General features: G+C 36.3%; 1 protein-coding gene across 2 annotated transcripts in view; it reads left to right on the forward strand.

Annotated features, from left to right (window-relative positions):
- Positions 1 to 18937, forward strand: part of LOC143186241 (uncharacterized protein KIAA2013 homolog) — a 178399-nt gene that overhangs the window by 84008 nt on the left and 75454 nt on the right. For both annotated transcript variants that reach the window (XM_076389846.1, XM_076389925.1), the window contains exon 2: positions 9397 to 9868. In XM_076389846.1, coding sequence (XP_076245961.1) covers positions 9397 to 9868 — 472 coding nt within the window. The remainder of the gene's footprint in view (positions 1 to 9396; positions 9869 to 18937) is intronic.

An 18937-nucleotide genomic window follows, 5' to 3' on the forward strand; every position in this document is an offset into this window, starting at 1 on the left:
AATCAGCCACACATAAACTAAGACCCTATCATAATTTACGTAAAGCCTAATCACCATTCGGCCATCCGTCCCAAATTCTCTCTTAAAAATACGTTGACGCTAACACGGCCAATCTGACCTGCTTCACGCTCTCGAGAAGCATCCATTCTCTTTTGGAAATTTCCTTTTAACATACATAACAAAACTCAGAATTATCTCAAATGTTACTCTCTCCTACGACTCAGCGCTTTACGGAGTCTGTAACCAAAAGAACCATCAATACTCACAAAAGAGCCCACATATATCAACTCTTACAAAATATTCGTACCTCATCCAAACCAGTGGTTATCTCATCCAACTGGATAATACCACCCTCTTGACTACAAATACAAAACAGCGCTTTACCAGGTCCGTGATCGACATTACCAAGACGTCACCCTCCTGTACACATTTTATATAACCTGATCACCTGTACCGACGCCATGCGTTTCACGGTGTACGTGATCAACTAAATTCCAGGATAGCCACACAGGCACATCCCAACCAACACCATAGTGCTCACAGACTGGTACACCTTCCGTGTCCACTGCACACTATCTTCAGCCACTTCACTGTCCTTCATGGTGTATAAACGATAAGGGTTTAAGAACAAATCATTAACTTAGAGGTTTCGTTTTAATATCATGAATGTATTAACAGACCATTCGTCTCAGCAAAAATAACAATGTGTATAATACATAATGAAGGAAAAAGAGAAGGAAAAAAAGTACTAGAAGCAAAAAGAAATAGGAGGCGCATACGACAAAGAACCGAATATTAGAGTAATAGTCAATTCGAGAAAAGCGAAAAGAAAGTACACTGATTCTAATCGTAGAGATATAAACACTGATAAACTTAATAATACGCCAATTAACATAATAATACACTAGTTAACACAATAATACGCTAATTAACGCGACTCTTCCAATGGCTCATTTTCGTCGTCTATAGAAAGCGATCCGTCGGCCCAGTCATCCTTCCATACCCTGAGACGGACCTTGGGCACGACCTGCGGTCTACCTGTCTTATCTACAATCTCATAACGATTGTTCGTAAGAATTTCCGAAATTGTAAACGGACCAGTGAATTTATGAGCCAATTTTGCCCTCCTGTTATCGGTGGGTTTCGCAAATACTGAATCGCCTACCTCAAAGACAATATTATCTCTTCGCGTTTTATTAAATCTAGTTTCTTGTTTGTTTGCATTCTGTATTAATCGCTTAGCTGCTGCATCCCTATCATGTATTAAGTCTATTTCTTAATTCGTTGAGGGTAAATCTTCCTCAGCTCGCATTACGTTTCCCGGACCTTGTTCTAGACCGAACAGCAACCTACTAGATGAGAATCCAGTAGATCTCTGTACCGTCGTATCTAGGGATAGCATTAGTTTTGCTAATTTATTTGGCCATTCTACTCCCTTTTTCGTTTCCGCAGTCACGAGGTTCGTTACAGTCGCCACGTACCGCTCGGCCTGGCCATTCACTCGCGGTGCTCCCGCAGCAATATAATGCACCTCACATCTGTGTTTTTCGATAAATTGTTTCAGTGGTTTATACGTAAAATTTGTCCCACGATCAAAAATTATAACCCGTGATACCCCAAACTAAGTGATGCGTTCCTTAAAGACCCGCAGCGTCTCGGCCCCACTCAGGGTTTGTAATAGAACTAGCTGCAAATACTTGATGAACGCATCGACTATCAACAAGATGTGTTGATAGCCTTCTTTACTAGTCTCGAATGGACCGACACAATCACAGTGCACCGTATCGAACGGCGTTGATTTCTTTGGAATCGAGTGTAAATATCCTTGCCTTCGACCTGTATGTCGTTTTGAAACGATGCAAGTGATACAGTAATTAACATACTTTTTTACAAATGGTCGCATCCGCGGAAACCAGTATTTTTGAGCGATACGCTCAAAAGTCTTGTCGCAACCTACGTGGCAATTTTCGTCATGATAGAGACGCAGCAAACCAAGTCTGCTTCCTTTTGGAATAAAACTACGGTAAATCACTTGCCCCGTATCCCTTTGTATTTTTCTACATAGAATTGTTCCCCTTAATTTAAAGTCAGACGATATACTGTGATCAGTTTCCAATTTCGACAAAATATCCTGAGTTTCCTCGTCTCTTTTCTGAGCTATTTCAAGCCAAGACCCTTCACAAACAAAATCTACTCGATGGTCTTTAGACGGATTGCGGCTCAGATAATCTACGTGTTCTATCTGCTTGCCTTTTCGGTATTCCAATTCGAAATTATAATCCTGTAGGAAGACCCACCACCTTGCTATTCTCGGTACCAAATTCTTTTTACTACTGGTGGCCTTTATCGCATTGCAATCCGTAACTATTTTAAAGCTAATCTCGAGAAGGTAAACACGGAAATGCTTGAGAGCGTTCACGATCGCCAAAGTCTCGAGTTCGTATGAATGATAACGAGATTCCTTAGGTGTCGTGCGCCTGCTAAAATAAGCAACTACTTTTAGATCCCCGTGTACCCTTTGAAATAAAATAGCACCATAACCCAAAGAACTGGCATCGGTATGCAATTCAGTTTCCCTCTTTGGTTCGAAAATGGTTAACAATGGTCTCGAGATCAGATATTCGAGGACGTACTTCCGTGCTTCATGCTGCTCTCTTCCCCAGTTCCAGGGTTCTCCTTGTTTCGTTAATTTTGTAATGCTCGTTGTTCGAACTGCAAATTCTGGGATAAACTTTCGAAAATAGCTAGCGAGACCCATGAACTGTCTGACTTGCTTTACATTGGAAGGTACAGGCGCATCTAATAACGCCCTCAGCTGAAATTTCTCTCCCCAAATATTCAATTGTTGTTTTAAAAAACGAACATTTCTTTATATTCAAGGAGAATCCTGCTTTATCAAGAGCTATTAGGACTTGTTCCAAATGTTTCAAGCCCTCTTCTATCGTCTCCGACAGAATCAAGATATCATCCACATAAATTAGCGCGACACTATGTCTTAAATTACCCAAAGCACAATGGATAGCACGCTGAAATACCGCGGGCGCATTAGATAGACCGAATGGCATACGCAAAAATTCATAGTACCCGTCAGGCGTTACGAACGCGGTTTTACTAATAGAGCATTCAGCTATCGGAATTTGGTAAAATCCAGACGCCATATCTAAGGTCGTAAAGAAATTCCCTTTACCCAAACGGTCTAACTGATCTTCGATCAAGGCAATGGGTAGCGATCTTTAACCGTAATTTTGTTGAGGGCGCGGAAATCTACACACATTCGGTCATCTCCGTTTTTCTTCCTAACTAGAATAATGGGGCTCGCATAAGGCGACGTACTTTCCCGTATAATGTTACTATCCAGTAATTCGGCTATTATCTCGCGCACTTTCTCTCTTTCTGCCATAGATAAGCAGTATGGATGTTGACTTACCACACGTTCGTCTTGGACCATAATTTTCATTTCTCCGGTACTTACTCGTCACACTTTGCTCCCTGTGGCAAACATGTGTTTATACCGTCCGAGAAGATTGGCCAGATCACCTCTCGTTTCGATGTCCACATCTTCCAGCGCACAACAAACAGGGTCCTTCGAAGGTTCTCCTCTTCTTAGGGTGTCCGCAACACGTTGAAGTCTCGTGGAACCATCGACGTCCGTAATAATTCGAACACCACCACTTGACAAAACGTTCTTGCCCACAATAAGTTTGTAGGGAATGGACGAGTCCGGGACGACAAACAGATCAAGTTCCACCGTCAGTCCATCCGTGCGGATTGTTGTCGTGGTCTTGCCAATGGTGGTCATGACAGAATCAGATAGACCTTTTATAACTGTGACGAATGGGTCGATCTTGCAATTGGCCTGTTTTGCTAATTCTTCTCCAACCAACGAACAGGTTGCTCCAGAGTCGATGAGGCTCTTTTCTATAAGAATGTCACGCAACGTAATTGCTATCAGTTTATGATCCACTCAGAAGCAGACATTGCTTTGCAATTTGTTTCCATTGACACCAGGTTTTCTGTACTCCTGTTCGCTGCGTTGTTTCCGAAGTTTCTTCCAACAATTAACTTCTTCATGGCCCTGCTTCGAGCAATACGCGCAGGTAAGATCGCGCTTCGGCAGGCCGCATCCTTTAGCGTATCCTGGTTCCACCGGCGACTCGTGTGTTTTCTTCAGCCTAGGTCGTGTAGGACAAAATTTCGCCACGTGATTCGGCCCATCACAATTAAAACACCGTTTCCGAAATTTTGTGATAACCCGTTCTTCCTTTTTTCTTAATTCGTAGTCCTCGATCACTCTACATTTAGTGAATTGAAACACCCCATTTAACAGTTCGGTTACGCTGTGGTATCTTGCGTTAACTAGAGATTGTCGTACGGTTGCGTCTGTCACATGGCCAATAATTAAACTAATTAATTCATTCGGCTTAAATTCAATTTGAGTTTGTTCGTAGTATTTCAACTTATTGCGCGCGTATTCAATAGCGACGCATCGTCGCTGGTGTATGCTACTGCTCGCGATAATCGTTCACACAACTTGTCTTCACTTACGAAAACCGAACACAGATCCTCACAAAACTTTTCCCATGTCCTAGGATTACCTTTCCAGGACTGGTACCATTTCCTCGTCGATCCAGTTAGAGCGTGAGTAGCAAGACTCAGTCTTTGCGAAGGTGGTAATTTTTGGAAAAGGGCCTCAAAAGATGAGGCGTTGGAGGCAACCGATTCGCCGGTTTCTGCCATTTTCCACACACGCACAAACACTACTACATTATTCAAGCAATCGGATTGACGAATCCCACTTCTGATGTTAGAAATGAAAACTGACGTGTTCAAATTAACGAGGTTTATCGCGCTGCGGTTCTGGGGTAAGTGCCGTGGGGTTCATTACAGTCCTCTTACCAAAAGGCATCGCCTTCCCCACTCCGTGGCCAGATCCTTTAGGAACAATATTCTTATTCTTTAGGAATACGGCGTCGGGCCGCTTGCCTTCTAAAAACACTCGCTCTCCTTCCAAACAGTCACACGACACCCGATAACTGGGAGGGCCAACGTAGCCATCAGCCATCGGTCGCCAACGGAACTGTTTAGTCTCATGCACCCTCAATGAGCCACACATAAACTAAGACCCTATGATAAATTACGTAATTTTACGTAAACGTAAAAATACGTTGACGCTAACATATGCGTTACCCTTCTTCGAGATTGTTGAACTCATTACTTGATTCTGCACGGCAACAAACACAATATGGTCGAAATTAAGCCACAAATATTGAAAATTAATGTCTTTTTTGTTATTTAGGCGTGGTGGCTCGAATTATACTATCGCACCGTAAAACTTGATCGCTTAGAGTGCTCGACGACATGGTGCTCTCCGCGCATTTGCACTACCTTCGAGTGAAGGCTTTAAGTGTTACATATTTTTGTTTAGTCTATAATACTCTATAATATACTAAAAACCACAAAATTTAACAAAGACTCAATTTTCCTTCTAATAGGGCAGCGTTCTTTACGGATGTAACATGTCGTCACCGGGTTACACACCAACACTGGCTTGTGTCTAAGGACCGTCACATCAATTAGTTTCGCCGCTTGAAGCATTAGTACACGATTGGAAAAAACTTTTCCAGAAATTTTGACTACTCCAAAACTCCTGCACGCAACGTGTTAAAAAATTATGTTTCGTTTTCCTTTCGTCCCTGGTATATCATGAAACCATCGATGTTTTGCCGTAAACGACTTTTGGTCTTCTGTAGGAGAAGTAACAGGGCCAACTGTTTCCATAAGTATACGGTGTTGTACGTTCTGAATTATCTATCCAACCCCTTTTTTACGAATAAAGTCAAACGTTAGCTGTCTGCCTGTTTACAAGGAATTGTTACATTTAAAATTTGCCAAGACACGAGTGACTGATTTAGAGTAGAGTTTAAAATACTAATTGGTCTGTAATTGGGTTATAATTACCGCGTTTGAATAATGTCGGGGCCTGGCGTGGCGCGTCGCTTTGTTGGTTGTAGACTGTGTTTTTCTCTCTCTCGTTGTTAACGCACGTGTTCGCGTTGCAGCATGCGTATTTTATAAACATATATTCGTTCAATTTATAATATACTACTTAGTTCAGTATTCAGTTTTGTATCATAGCTTTAAACAAACTATGTATAACATATACGAATAATTCACTCTAACCCTGCTGCGTCAACATGGTCGAAAATTAATATTGGGGTATTCTGGTTTATAATAACGTCATGAATTATTCATGATCTGGATTTTGAATATCCGAATTTTGATATATAGGAAGGAGAAAATTATATAGATAGTCTGATAGACATGGCCGTATACATTTCATGAACGTCTTGGCAATAATTTTATATTTTTATATATTTGCTAAACAATATTATATATTAGCTATATTAGTTATATAATATTAGTCATATGAGATATATTAATTATCTGATTAGTTATTGTATTCTATTTATATTGTATTATATTAGCTGTAGGCTTCTCTTATCATAAAATTGGACTATACTTTAACCAATGTCGTAGTTTTGCTTGTCTTTTTTCTTTACATTATATGAATTATCCTCAAATTTTTAAGTATCCAGATTAGTTGTATAATTAAATGATCCTGATCATTTGCCCAGACCTACTTCGGTCAAAATGACCCGGTGTTCGTTGGCTGAGTGTTAACTGAAAATTCTTTCCTAGGACAATTCATCTTCTAGCTACCATAGCAAAGTTTCTTATTTTTAATTGCCTCCCTAGGTTGATTTTCTCTGAATTGACTTTACTTTCATTCGCCGAGCGGAATGATTGTGAAGAGTCCAAGTAGTGTTAATCACTCTCAAACTAAGGAACCGCAAGGATCGTGGACATTTACAGGCTGTTAATTAATTAAATTGAATCTTCAAAAATAACATGACGATGTTGTCCGCAATATAGGCCTTATACTTACTATAATCCTTGATAATAATTCAAAACAATTTTTTAAACTAATAGTAATCGTTGCCATATAGTTAACAATTGATGAATTAACGATGATGATTCACTAATTGATATGCAATTAATGAAAAAACAGTGTGAGCTTAACGGTGTATCGAGTCTATATTCAAAAAGTTCATAGTGGTTCAACAGTCAATCACTTTACCGAGAAACATCGATACTGCGTAAGAGATGTCAGGATAGGAAATGAAAAAAAAAAAACGCAATCAATGTGTTATATTAATGTATTATTTTAATTAATAATCTATACATAATATGTATCTATTTGTTAATAATTTTGTGAATTTAAATGGATTTTTATTGTTCTTATTTTTTCAAGAGCTTGCACATTACTGTACATGAATATTAAGTACCTAAGTTTATTTGAAGGTACTATTTATTTATAGCATATTCATTTATAGATGCATATTTATTTATTTATAGATGATATAACTAAGTAGTACCTATAAATAAACTTAGGTACTTAATATTCATGTACAGTAATGTACAAGCTCTTGAAAGAGTAAGAGCAATAAAAATCCATTTATAACATATTTAATTATAGATGCTATAAATAAATAGTACCTATAAATAAACTTACAAGGGAAGTTCGGTGAATGTTAATCGCCGACTTTAATGAAACTTTGTACAATCATTCTATGGTCCTACGTAAGAATTTTGCCGAACAAAGTAGCTTCCCATACGCACCTTTAAGGGAGGAACTACCCCTTTAATTCAAGTTGTCCTTTTCATTTCGGTGCATATAGCTCACAAAGTATAAGCGCTATAAAAAAATGTTGCATACAAAAGTTTTACTGTTTTTCAAGACCTATAAGATGGCTTTAAAGAAATGTTCAAAAAACGAATTGTTTATAAAAATTCAATCCCCCCCCCCCCCTGTTTCTAACAAAAAATGTTTTTATTTCAGATAAATACAGAGCTTTTTGTTGTGAATTCAGTGTTTTATAGCAATATACAATTATTCTATTTCTTGTGTACAAAAACGTTGCACCATTTCTGCATAGATTTATGAATACCATTTTCAATAAATGAAGCACTAACTGGCGAATGTTATAGCCTCTACTATTTAAACTCATTTAACTAGTTATGCGTTTGCTTGCTTCTTGTATACTTATATATAACTATCAGCAGCATACAGGGATCAGAAAAACAAGACGGAAGAATTTCGTGAAACCTTTATCTGATCACATTGTATTGCGTATTTACGACGTCAATTTGCACCAAAGAAATAACATTATAAAGTTACAATCTCTTACTCACAATCAGCTGTCTCCGCCTAGATTTCATAATATGTTTAAACATTCATTCATTAAGATCACTCAGATCGTTACGAGAATCCAGTTGAATATTGTTTCGGGAAACAAGATATCGAAATTCGTTGGTGTCACATATGCAATTCTTCGTTGTGCTTGGTGTAAAAGATACTTTTGCTTTAAACATTTTTACGAAGAGTATCATTATTGTAAAAATTACGTACAATAAATACATGAATAAATTAACAGAATATAATCTCGGATTGTATTGTGGAATTCTATTCCGTTATTGTAGACGGTGAGATCGAAATACTACGCTACTGTCGCTCCCTGATTGTATGTTTTTTAATTTTGAAATAAGTAAAAATGATAAAAGATCATGGGTCAAATTAACTGATATTGCTATTTCTTCTCCCCTTTTAATTCTTTTTCCTTCGTCCAGAGCTGCCAACTACAACCCAAGGTGTGCCATTCCATACACAAGTCATATGTATACAAAAACTGTATTGCATTATCGGTAGCATTCAAAGGTCAGAAAATAAGGTCTGTTATTATTGACGGGGCATTGTAACGAACAATGATAACGATAACGCTCGAAAATCAGAATGAAAAATGTAATAATTGGATATTTACTTTAATTCACCGTACTAATAATGGCGAATATTACACTATGCAGAAATGATGCAACGTTTTTGTACACAAGAAATAGAATAATTGTATATTGCTATAAAACACTGAATTCACAACAAAAAGCTCTTTATTTATCTGAAATAAAAACATTTCTTGTTAGAAACAGGGGTGGGGGGATTAAATTTTTATAAACAATTTGTTTTTTGAACATTTCTTTAAAGCCATCTTATAGGTCTTGAGAAACAGTAAAACTTTTGTATTCAACATTTTTTTATAGCGCTTATACTTTGTGAGCTATAAGCACCGAAATGAAACGATCAACTTGGATTAAAGGGGTTGTTCCTCCCTTAAAGGTGCGTATGGGAAGCTACTTTGTATGGCAAAATTCATACGTAGGACCATAGAATGATTGTACAAAGTTTCATTAAAATCGTCGATTAACACTCACCGAACTTCCCTTGTTAGTTAAATGTTTGGTAAGTATTATTGTAACTAATATACAATTATATTCTTTTTATAGCATTCGAAGAACATTGTATAAATGAAAGGCTGGCTCCATTTCGTATAGATGCTGAAGAGTATAATGTGAATATCCTTCATAATCCGCCGAAGGGAGAGGAATATTATTATTTACCATATGTTGGTAATGGAATATTTGGAATTCCTGTTGTACCAGATGCTTGGATATATATAAAACGAGGACGGGCATTGTCATTGCCAATACAGTGGCAACCACTAATTTCTCACCCTTTGCACAAAAGCAATCCATATCAAGAAGCTACAGTTACTCATTTTACAAGTGGAATGGTTTATCACTTTCAATGTTTTAGAGACAAATATTATACAGAGTTCCAATATTATGCCCACAGAGTATACGATGCAATATTTGTTCAAGATGTAAAGATAGTTAATTCATTGTCACTTTCACAAAACATACCACTGAAACAACAGACATCTACATATTGGAGCAGCTCTAATAGAGAAACAATCAAGTAATTATAAAATTAGTATTTTTTATAACACATTTTCAATTTAAGAGGTTAAAATAAAAATGTGGGTATATTTTAGAAAAATTAAGAGAAACTGATTCTAAACTTGACATTTCTTGAAATAATATTTCAACCGGCTGTTTGAAATTTTGTTTAATTAGTTGATCGATTAATTATCTGATATTAAATAGTAAAATTTATAACATTAAAATTTCTTTACATATTAAATTCATATATTACATGTATAGAATATTAATAAGAAACGTGAGATATTTTCACGAAATAGACTATAAATCTAAATTAGTGAGAGAAATATCATTTACGAGCTAGAGATACGATAAGATTGCGAGTTAAAAACCTTGGCCACACAAGCTAGAATTGCCATATGTCAAGACATTTTGTCTTCCAGTGGCGTCATAGGATAGAAAAGTGGGGATACCGCACGCTATTTGACTGCATTGTTTGCGATACCCCTACTCTATCATTCTATGACGTCGCTGGAAGACAAAATGTTTCGACATATGGCAATATGGACCTGAGCGCTTCGTTAGAAAGTCTGAAAGTAATAACCAAACATAGAAGTCGTTTCGACCACTTACTCATGTACAAAGAGCAGTTATTCGACCATTTTTACGAGCAAATACAAGATTACCCTTACAGTTAGATACGATCGTTGCCCTAACAATTGTATTATTTTAAATCTGTTTGACAGTTACAATTGTCAATACTTTTGGTATGAAAGGTCCACGCAAAAAAATATTCTTACAATACGTCTACTCAAAGTCACTCGTAGACACTAGCAAATACAGTAAGTTTAATACACAGTTCTTCAGTTTAGTGACTTTTCCCAATTTTAGCTGACTAACTTCAATTTTTGTTTCAAAAGCTTTATAATATCATTAAAATAAGAAATTCATCAGGAGAACTTGAAAAATTAATATACTTTTTATTAATTTATTTAAAGAACGTCAAATTATAAATGTTTATGGTAACTATGTAGGCGAGGACATACCTTACCGATTTCAATGACCTTAAAATGTTGTCAAGATGAACATTTTTTACACCTTTTTTTTATGCATATAACCATCGTTTGGCTTTAGTTTCCAAAATACTGGCAAAACCTTTCCTGGGTAGTGTGTGAAAGAACATGAGATGCGTGGTTAACACGGGATGGTGTTGATCTCTTTTTTAATTTTAATAGTCTAAGTGTTTATAACTGTGGAGTTGCCGATGGTGTGAGGATGCCAGTGGTGACATGGGGAGAAAAAATTAAAGCCCCTTTTTTAACATTCATAGTTTAAACATGACACAGTACCATGTTACGTCCTAACTAGACGGGTGATCGTCTCGAGCGGCAGAGATCGATCTTCAGGATTCTTGTATTTTTAAAGTGCTGAAGCACACCTTGACTATGATTATCTTATAGGGTTTTCTTTTTGTGAAGTGAGCTGGCAGACTATGTTTAGGTTTAGGTTAAAGCGGTCTATTGTACAAATTTATAGAGTTTACAATAAAGTTAGGTCGAGTAAACATTTTTTTTTAAAGAACTTATGTTCCTCTTCGCGATAAGCGTAACAAGCTCCGTCATAAATTTTACAAACAAATCGGATTCAAATAGCCAAAGTTCGTTGGATCCATAAATGTCTCATATATCATACTATATTTTTTAAATCTGCATAAATAGCGTAATATATGCTTAACTTGATGTCAGTGCTGCCTTCTAGAATTTGAATTAAAATGTCATAGCTTGATCATCGCAAATAAAATGTCTGATCTTGTATATTGATCCAAAACTCTTAAGCCTCCAATAGCTTTTTACATGGAATTTGCTGCATTTCTTCTTTCATTACTTCATCTGTAGTTGTATGACCTCCTCTTTATATCTTAATGTTTGAGTCTAAGGGTATCGCTGTGCCTCGATAATCCGTCATATTATACTTCTTTAACAAGACTTCTATATATGATTTCTGTGATAACACTGTCTAATAAATTAAACGTTTTTTTCAGATCTATAATATCCAGTGGGTGATCCTTGTAGAATTCCTCATCCTAAATACGAATCCGAAAGTGGAGTTGTTCTGTCACTCTCAGTTTTAGAAAAACACAAATGTTTGTAAAATAGCACTATTTTGGGTAAAAATGAGATATTACACAAAATCTAAGAATGCTAGAAAGTTCGAACTGGCCTTAACAAATAGAAGAAAGTTTCCTGAACTGATTAGTGTAGGTAGATTTAATTTTCCTTATTTCAAGTCATTGTAAAGAGCCTTCAAAGTTAAAAAAAAACCGTCGCGCGCACTTTCTTCGCCGTATTTTTGTAATTTTGCAGAAAATTCGTTGTCTAGTACAAATTTACTACACACCATCAGATTCTATTTACAATTCCGAAGAGGAAACTGTCTATTAAACGTATCGGAACAGAATTCGATTCGAACAAATTGAGAAAATATCAATCGGTAACGCGTGCACGGTGTTTTGCCGCCACGCGACCATCGCTCGTCTGTCTCGTCTCGACAGTGTCGTAGCTACGTGGAATCCGAATTGATAGTATCGTTCAATTGGGCCCCCATTTTTGTACAAGGAAATTGTGAGCTGCCACCAATTCTTTAATTTATCCATCGTCTTTACAAAGTTTTTCATAATGCCAAGCTTTATATGCAATGGTGGCAAATAGTACACTTTCTGACGGTCAATTAGGTTTTTATATTTAATATTTTCTTGTCCGGGGATTAATTGTTGGCGTGGTGTCCATTCATTTTTTGAGTAATGTTGATTCTGGTATCTCATTCGCAAAGGAAGCAACAATTTTTTCTATATTCTGCCTGAAGCCCAAGTAATATTGTAATTACTTTTAAGTCATCGCAAACATTTCAATTTTGACTTTTGTATTGTAGCTTCTCTACAATTATTTTTAGAGAATCATAACACTCCTTCATTCTTGTCGCGTATGTAACTGGGATAGACGGATATACATTCCCGATATGTAACAACTGTTGTACTGGACAACGCCCATCCGTAATATATCAATCTAAGAACATTCTGGATAGCCACGTGCAAGCATGTTGTGCAAAATCAGCATTGAGATCTCCGTCGTCGATGATGTTGCTAACAAGACCATATATAGTAATGTGTGACTCGACAACGATGCAAAGACAGAATTTGAGATAGGCGGGATCGAGGAGTTCGAAGACGACCATGATCGACGAAAGGTTGCGTCGGAGCGACCACGTGTACTCTCGCTAACCGTTCAGACACTTTATTTAATAAACGAAGATTTACTGAAATCGCTCGAGGGATTTTAATCCTTTAACCGCTCACGAACCCAAGGACCAAATCTCACACCTCGTCTTACGAATTACCTCGCGGGGCACAACACAACATAGTTTTCAAACTAAGTTTTAACGAATCCATAAATAGTCGTTATTCCATCGGATTATGTTCAAAACCTAAAGTTCTCATTAATAAATAAGTCCACATCTATGCACACACAAAAGTCTTCAAATATGCAAAAATATTGCTGCAATTTATATGGTTGCGTTCTGAAATATGCAATTTTTGTTTCGCGTTGCAGTAAATTTCACTCTTGCAATCGAGATCCTAATAATTCAGCCTGATCATCCGATAACTGTAAATCTCGTATGAGATCATTTTAATCTGTTTCCAATCTCCTCTCAACTAAGCTAAGAGGGTCAAAACACAGCGCTGGCAACACACATGAGGAGCCCAATACTTTTCTTAATCCCCAAGCTTGCATCCAAAATATTGTTGATAAGCAAACTTTATTGGGGAAGTTATATTTCGACGCTGTGATCTCAAAACCATTTTCCCGCAAACGTAACAAAGAGAGTCTGGTTTTGTGTACATGACACAAAATACTATGTTACAATATATACAGACACTTAACACTAATGTAATATATGTCTATAGAATAGAAGGAATATTGAAATACACTACAAAACTATATATAACTATAACATAAACACACACTTAACGCTAATCCATGTATCAATATCGTAAAAAAATTTAAGTTCACTATAAAATTCTATATAATTTGCAGCACACGGTTATGCGACGCAACGAATTTTCTATACTACTTAGCACGACCGACTGAAACACTTTCTGAAACAAGACTGAGCTCTACCTAAAACGACGGAAAGCGAACCAGAGCATTTCAGAAGATGTTTATTTTCCCTCTAATTGTATCGAATGATTCAGAGAAACGTCGAGCGATGTTTAGATTTTACAAGGGTGCGCGCGATAAAAACTGCTTTTTCTCCGTCTTCACGAAATCTCAGAACCTCGATTAAGTGAACTAGATTTTCCATGATTTTTGTTATTTAGAATCTTGAATATTCGATGTACTGCCGATGAAACTACAGAAAAACCTCGTTTAAATTGCGAACTATTGCTTAGTATTAGTTCATCAAAAATAAGTGTCATTTTAATGTCATTAGTTCATCTAAAACTAGAGTTAAGTTGAATAAAATTAAGAGTCTGCTGTATTACTTTCCTATTTGAAACTATTTCATAAATGCCCAACAATGAATTTATTAAAAGAGACAATTAAATGAACAATTATATAACTGGCAATTTAATAGACTTTACGTTGCTTTCAAATCCGTTTAATATGTTCCAAATATTGTCATGTTTGAAGAAGTGCTATAATTATATAATAATAATGATGATGATACTGATAATAGCAATAATAATAATAATGAGAATTTTAAAAGTTCCTGAATAATAAAACTATGATTGCTTTCCTATTAACACTTTGCCGTCCGCACTTTTATTCAAGATTTTTTTGATTGGCGACGGCGCGGCGGTTTTTTGAAATTTTCGAGAGATCATAAATTGTCAAGTTTAAATAAAATCATCGTCAGTTATCATTATCCCGGTATTTTTATGAAAGTTACAGGATACATGTAAATAAATGTTACATTTTTTAGTATTATATACTTATTTGTTAATATTTTATTGGTATTTAGTATTTGTCTTTTAGACGATATGAAGCAAAACAATCTCCAAGGTGTAATGCGACTCCCCAAGACTTACACATTAAATTTGTTATCCTTCTTTTCTTGTTTTTGGAACATACATGACACTTTCTTCGATTTCGTTTGTCGGTTTTGGAAATTTGTATTAGCTGGTGTTGCTTTAGCTGATCGGAAAACCTGTCGATTCAATCATGATTGGAAGCATGCGATGTAGTAGCGACCTCCAAGCTCTCTTCAGCAGGTAAATGATCCTATATCCAAGATTCGCATATTTTCAATAGAAAATCATGAAAGCGGAGACTCACGTTCTACATTGAAATGTTGTTACAATCCGAAATCATTGAATAAAACGCAATTAAATAGGCATAAGACCACTTTTTTCGACCATTTTATAGTTTTCCTGTATATAGGGTAGTAACTAAGAAATTGATCTATCCGATCCACTCCCTTCATGTATTTATTATAGTCCAATACACTTTCAGCATTTTCTTTGAGTGTCAATCAAAGTGGCATTATGTATCGTAGAGATCATTCGTATCATTTTGGTTTTCGAAACTTCCCATAATTGTGCGAGTACTCCACCTTTTCGTTGATGGCAAGCTTCAAACGCTTTGAGTTCTGCGTACTTTAATTTTTCTGGAAATCCTCTGTATTACTATATCGTTCCACAAACTCGAATTTTCTGTCTAAGTAAATTCGCCGCAAGTTCTACACTGTTGTAGTAATTGTCCATGTATAGGTGATGCTACTTTCCATAAGAACGGGTCAATAGTTCTTTCACTGTTTTTGCTAAAGGCTGTCCAGCGCCGGAATATATTTTGAATGAGGAAATATATCCCGTATTGAAATCACATAGCATCCGAACGAGCATGCCATATTTTGTAATTTTCGACGGATTATAAACTTTAAAATGGAATCGTCCATGCCATGGTATCATTCCTTCATCAATTGAGATGTTTTGACCAAGATTAAAATTGTCTTCAAACTTTTTGGAAAAATAATCGATTATGAGTTGCACTTTAAAAAGTGGGTCGGCATTATCCGGTTTATTATTGTTGTCGGAAAAATGTAAAAGTGATAATATTTGCCTGAATCTGTTACGGGACATCGTTTTGCGAAATATTGGAGTTTCTGTTAACGAATTCATTGATCTATAATCGTGTATCCTTTTTTTACAATTCCCATAAGGATAGCAAGCCCAAACCATTTTCTAAGTTCGGCTGTCGTAACGTCGACAAATTTCACCCTTTTTTTATGTAGTTTCCTTCCATTGCAATTTTGATTGTAGTACTTGTTCGTTTCACTGCTAATGAATTCAAACAAATCGTTCCCAATAAATAATTCTACGATATTCTCGACGCTTTGTGTATCTTCGGGAAATACGTTTGGACCCGGAGACCCTTCAAATTAATTATTGGTCCTCGGCAAATCAAAGTCAGACCACGGTATACTGTTTTCTTCGACTAATTCATCCGAATCAGTTGGCAAACGTTGCGTTCGCCGAATTCTCCTTATAAGTATTTCACTATTGTCAAAGTCGTTCGCGCATTCATCGTGAATAATCGTCTCTTCTCTTTCGTCTGCGATGATGAAAGGACACAAATACTTATTAAAAAAAAACTTGCTGACGTATGTAAACCCCCCCCCCCCCCCCCCCCCCCCCCCCGAGTAAACTTTTAAGCGCAATACCATAAAAACTATTTCAAAAAAGGAATATACATTATTGGTTACGGAATTGGTCTTGAAACGCACTATCAAATGATCAGATAAAAAATATATAATCTTATTTAAAAAACCGAACTTGATCTTCATATCTCTGTAAATAATAGTATTAAGAAAAAATTATTGCAACCAATAAATCTTTCCTGTTTTATTATTCAATATCATGTAAAGATTTTTTTCGTATTTTCTATAAATTCTATAGATTAGAACAGTTTACGATTTCGGCGGACACACTGTATATTAGCTTTATTCGTTCCTGTGCTGCCAGACTGAGGACGCAAATCTTGAGAATTACCCCCTCCACTACACAAACTAACGCACGGGCCGCGTATCCGTGAGCTCGGCGCTTCGGACAGTTTCGGGCAGCTTCGGGAGGTCGAGAGAGAAGGTGGATCGTGATGCGCACTCTCTCATTCTTTGAAATGTTTAAATCCCAATCGCTAGCAAGCGGCAAGCGGGGCACGCACCTTGCGCGAGCTTTCCGATTGCCTGGATATTTTCAGTTTCCAACTTAGAAAAGTATTCTAATGAAAAAAAATTTCGAAAATTTTTTTCTGTAGAAAAACTCATTTTAAGACCCCCTGATTACGTTTTAACTAATAAAAAAAGAGCTTTTTTTTAAAAACCGCATATGTTTCTTAACCCAATTGCATTCAAACGACTGAATGAATTTCAATGAAACTTTATATCTCAATTTTATATTCACATCTCAAGATCTTATTAGATTTAGCGCAAAATCAATGCATGGATTATCGAATTAACCCTCTTATCGAATTAACCCTTTCTGATTCAGAATTAATAGAACTTCAGAATTCAAGATTATCACAAAATAAATACTCTGATACTGAAAATTCGTCAAATGTATGTATTAGAATAGGAGTCCACTCTTAGCCAGTAACGTGCACGCTATCACAGCTTTTAATATAAAATATTTTTCAATGAGGTTTTTTAATAAATTTTTTCAATTTTATATCTGAGTTGATCTCGCAGCTATTATAAAATAACGTACACACTACCGCTCGATGAAAACCGCGTGAAGGTGGTGGTTTCTTTCATCGGGAGGGAAATGTAAAAAATTGTTTATGTGATCGAAAACATGTAATATAATGTACATCAAAATAAAAGATAAAATGAAACGGAAAAGTTAAACAATTCTTTACATTTCCAAAGAATAGAAAGCACAAGCAGAAGAGTTACATATGACGGAATTTTGAGATGATTGTTACATGTAAATTTATTATATAACTAATATATATAAATTTATATGTACAATTATCTGGAAGTTCTGTCTATAAATACTATTTACAACAAGCAAGCATATTTACAGCGAGCAAGCGTATTATATTTACAGCAGGCAAGCATACCTAAAGCAGGGAAAGAATAGAAATTATGTGAAGCAAGTCAGAAAGCTATTTACATGTTAGCGATGTCCAAAAAATAAATTAAATTAGAGTAATCTAAATGAAACTAAATATAAAACTAAAAGTGATACTATTCTGGACATCGCTAAGTCGCGTCAAAGGACGAAGAGGGAGTATCCGCGAGGCCGTCGTCATGTGCGGCATATAATCGTAATTGACAGTTCTGTTTCTTAACAGAACAAGAATACAAAGTCTCAGAGGACATGAGAGATAGATGTTTGTTATCTATCTCCATGGACTGAGGTTTGTCCCCCTTTGCCCTTAATGCCGATTTCACTACGCAAAGGGCATTGACGGAAGTCGAGCTAAGTTTATTACGTTTCTTAGTCTTTATGTCCGGCAACATGGAAAAGGATCTTTCGGCATCGGCATTCGAATTGGGGAGCGATCTAATTGAATTTACTAATCTACATAAACATGGATATTTACTAAAGCCCTGATCATTTGAGGTTAACAAAATCGTTTTCCAAAAATTGTCGAAATCCGTATTTACATATTTTTGTTGATCCTCATTTGCGAAGTCCAGATGCAATTCTTACCATTCTTTTTGCAAACCGTCTTCGTCGAAGCCGCCGAACTTTTGTGCAATAAAGAGAACACTTCTGAAGGAAGTGTCTCTGCTAGTAAAATCTAAAGCTGAATGAGGACTAAAAACATAAAGTTTGCTAAAAAATTCGTCATCGATTGGTAATCGATCACAAATTTCATTAGCAGCCACGACGTAAAATTTTAAACAAACTGTACGAACGGTTTCGACGATGTCGGGTTTGCCTTCCTCGATCAACCCGCGGAGGAAGTTATCACAATCCGGACCTACATTAACGTGATGAAGTGCGATCTGATTATCGCTTCGCGAAAAATCTATTAATTTTGCTAAACCCATGTGCTTCAAAAGTGCGGGTTTTAAAAAATTACTTGCTATATTATACAAAAGA

The sequence above is a fragment of the Calliopsis andreniformis genome, chromosome 1 (assembly GCF_051401765.1).
Source record: "Calliopsis andreniformis isolate RMS-2024a chromosome 1, iyCalAndr_principal, whole genome shotgun sequence".
NCBI classification, from domain to species: domain Eukaryota; kingdom Metazoa; phylum Arthropoda; class Insecta; order Hymenoptera; family Andrenidae; genus Calliopsis; species Calliopsis andreniformis.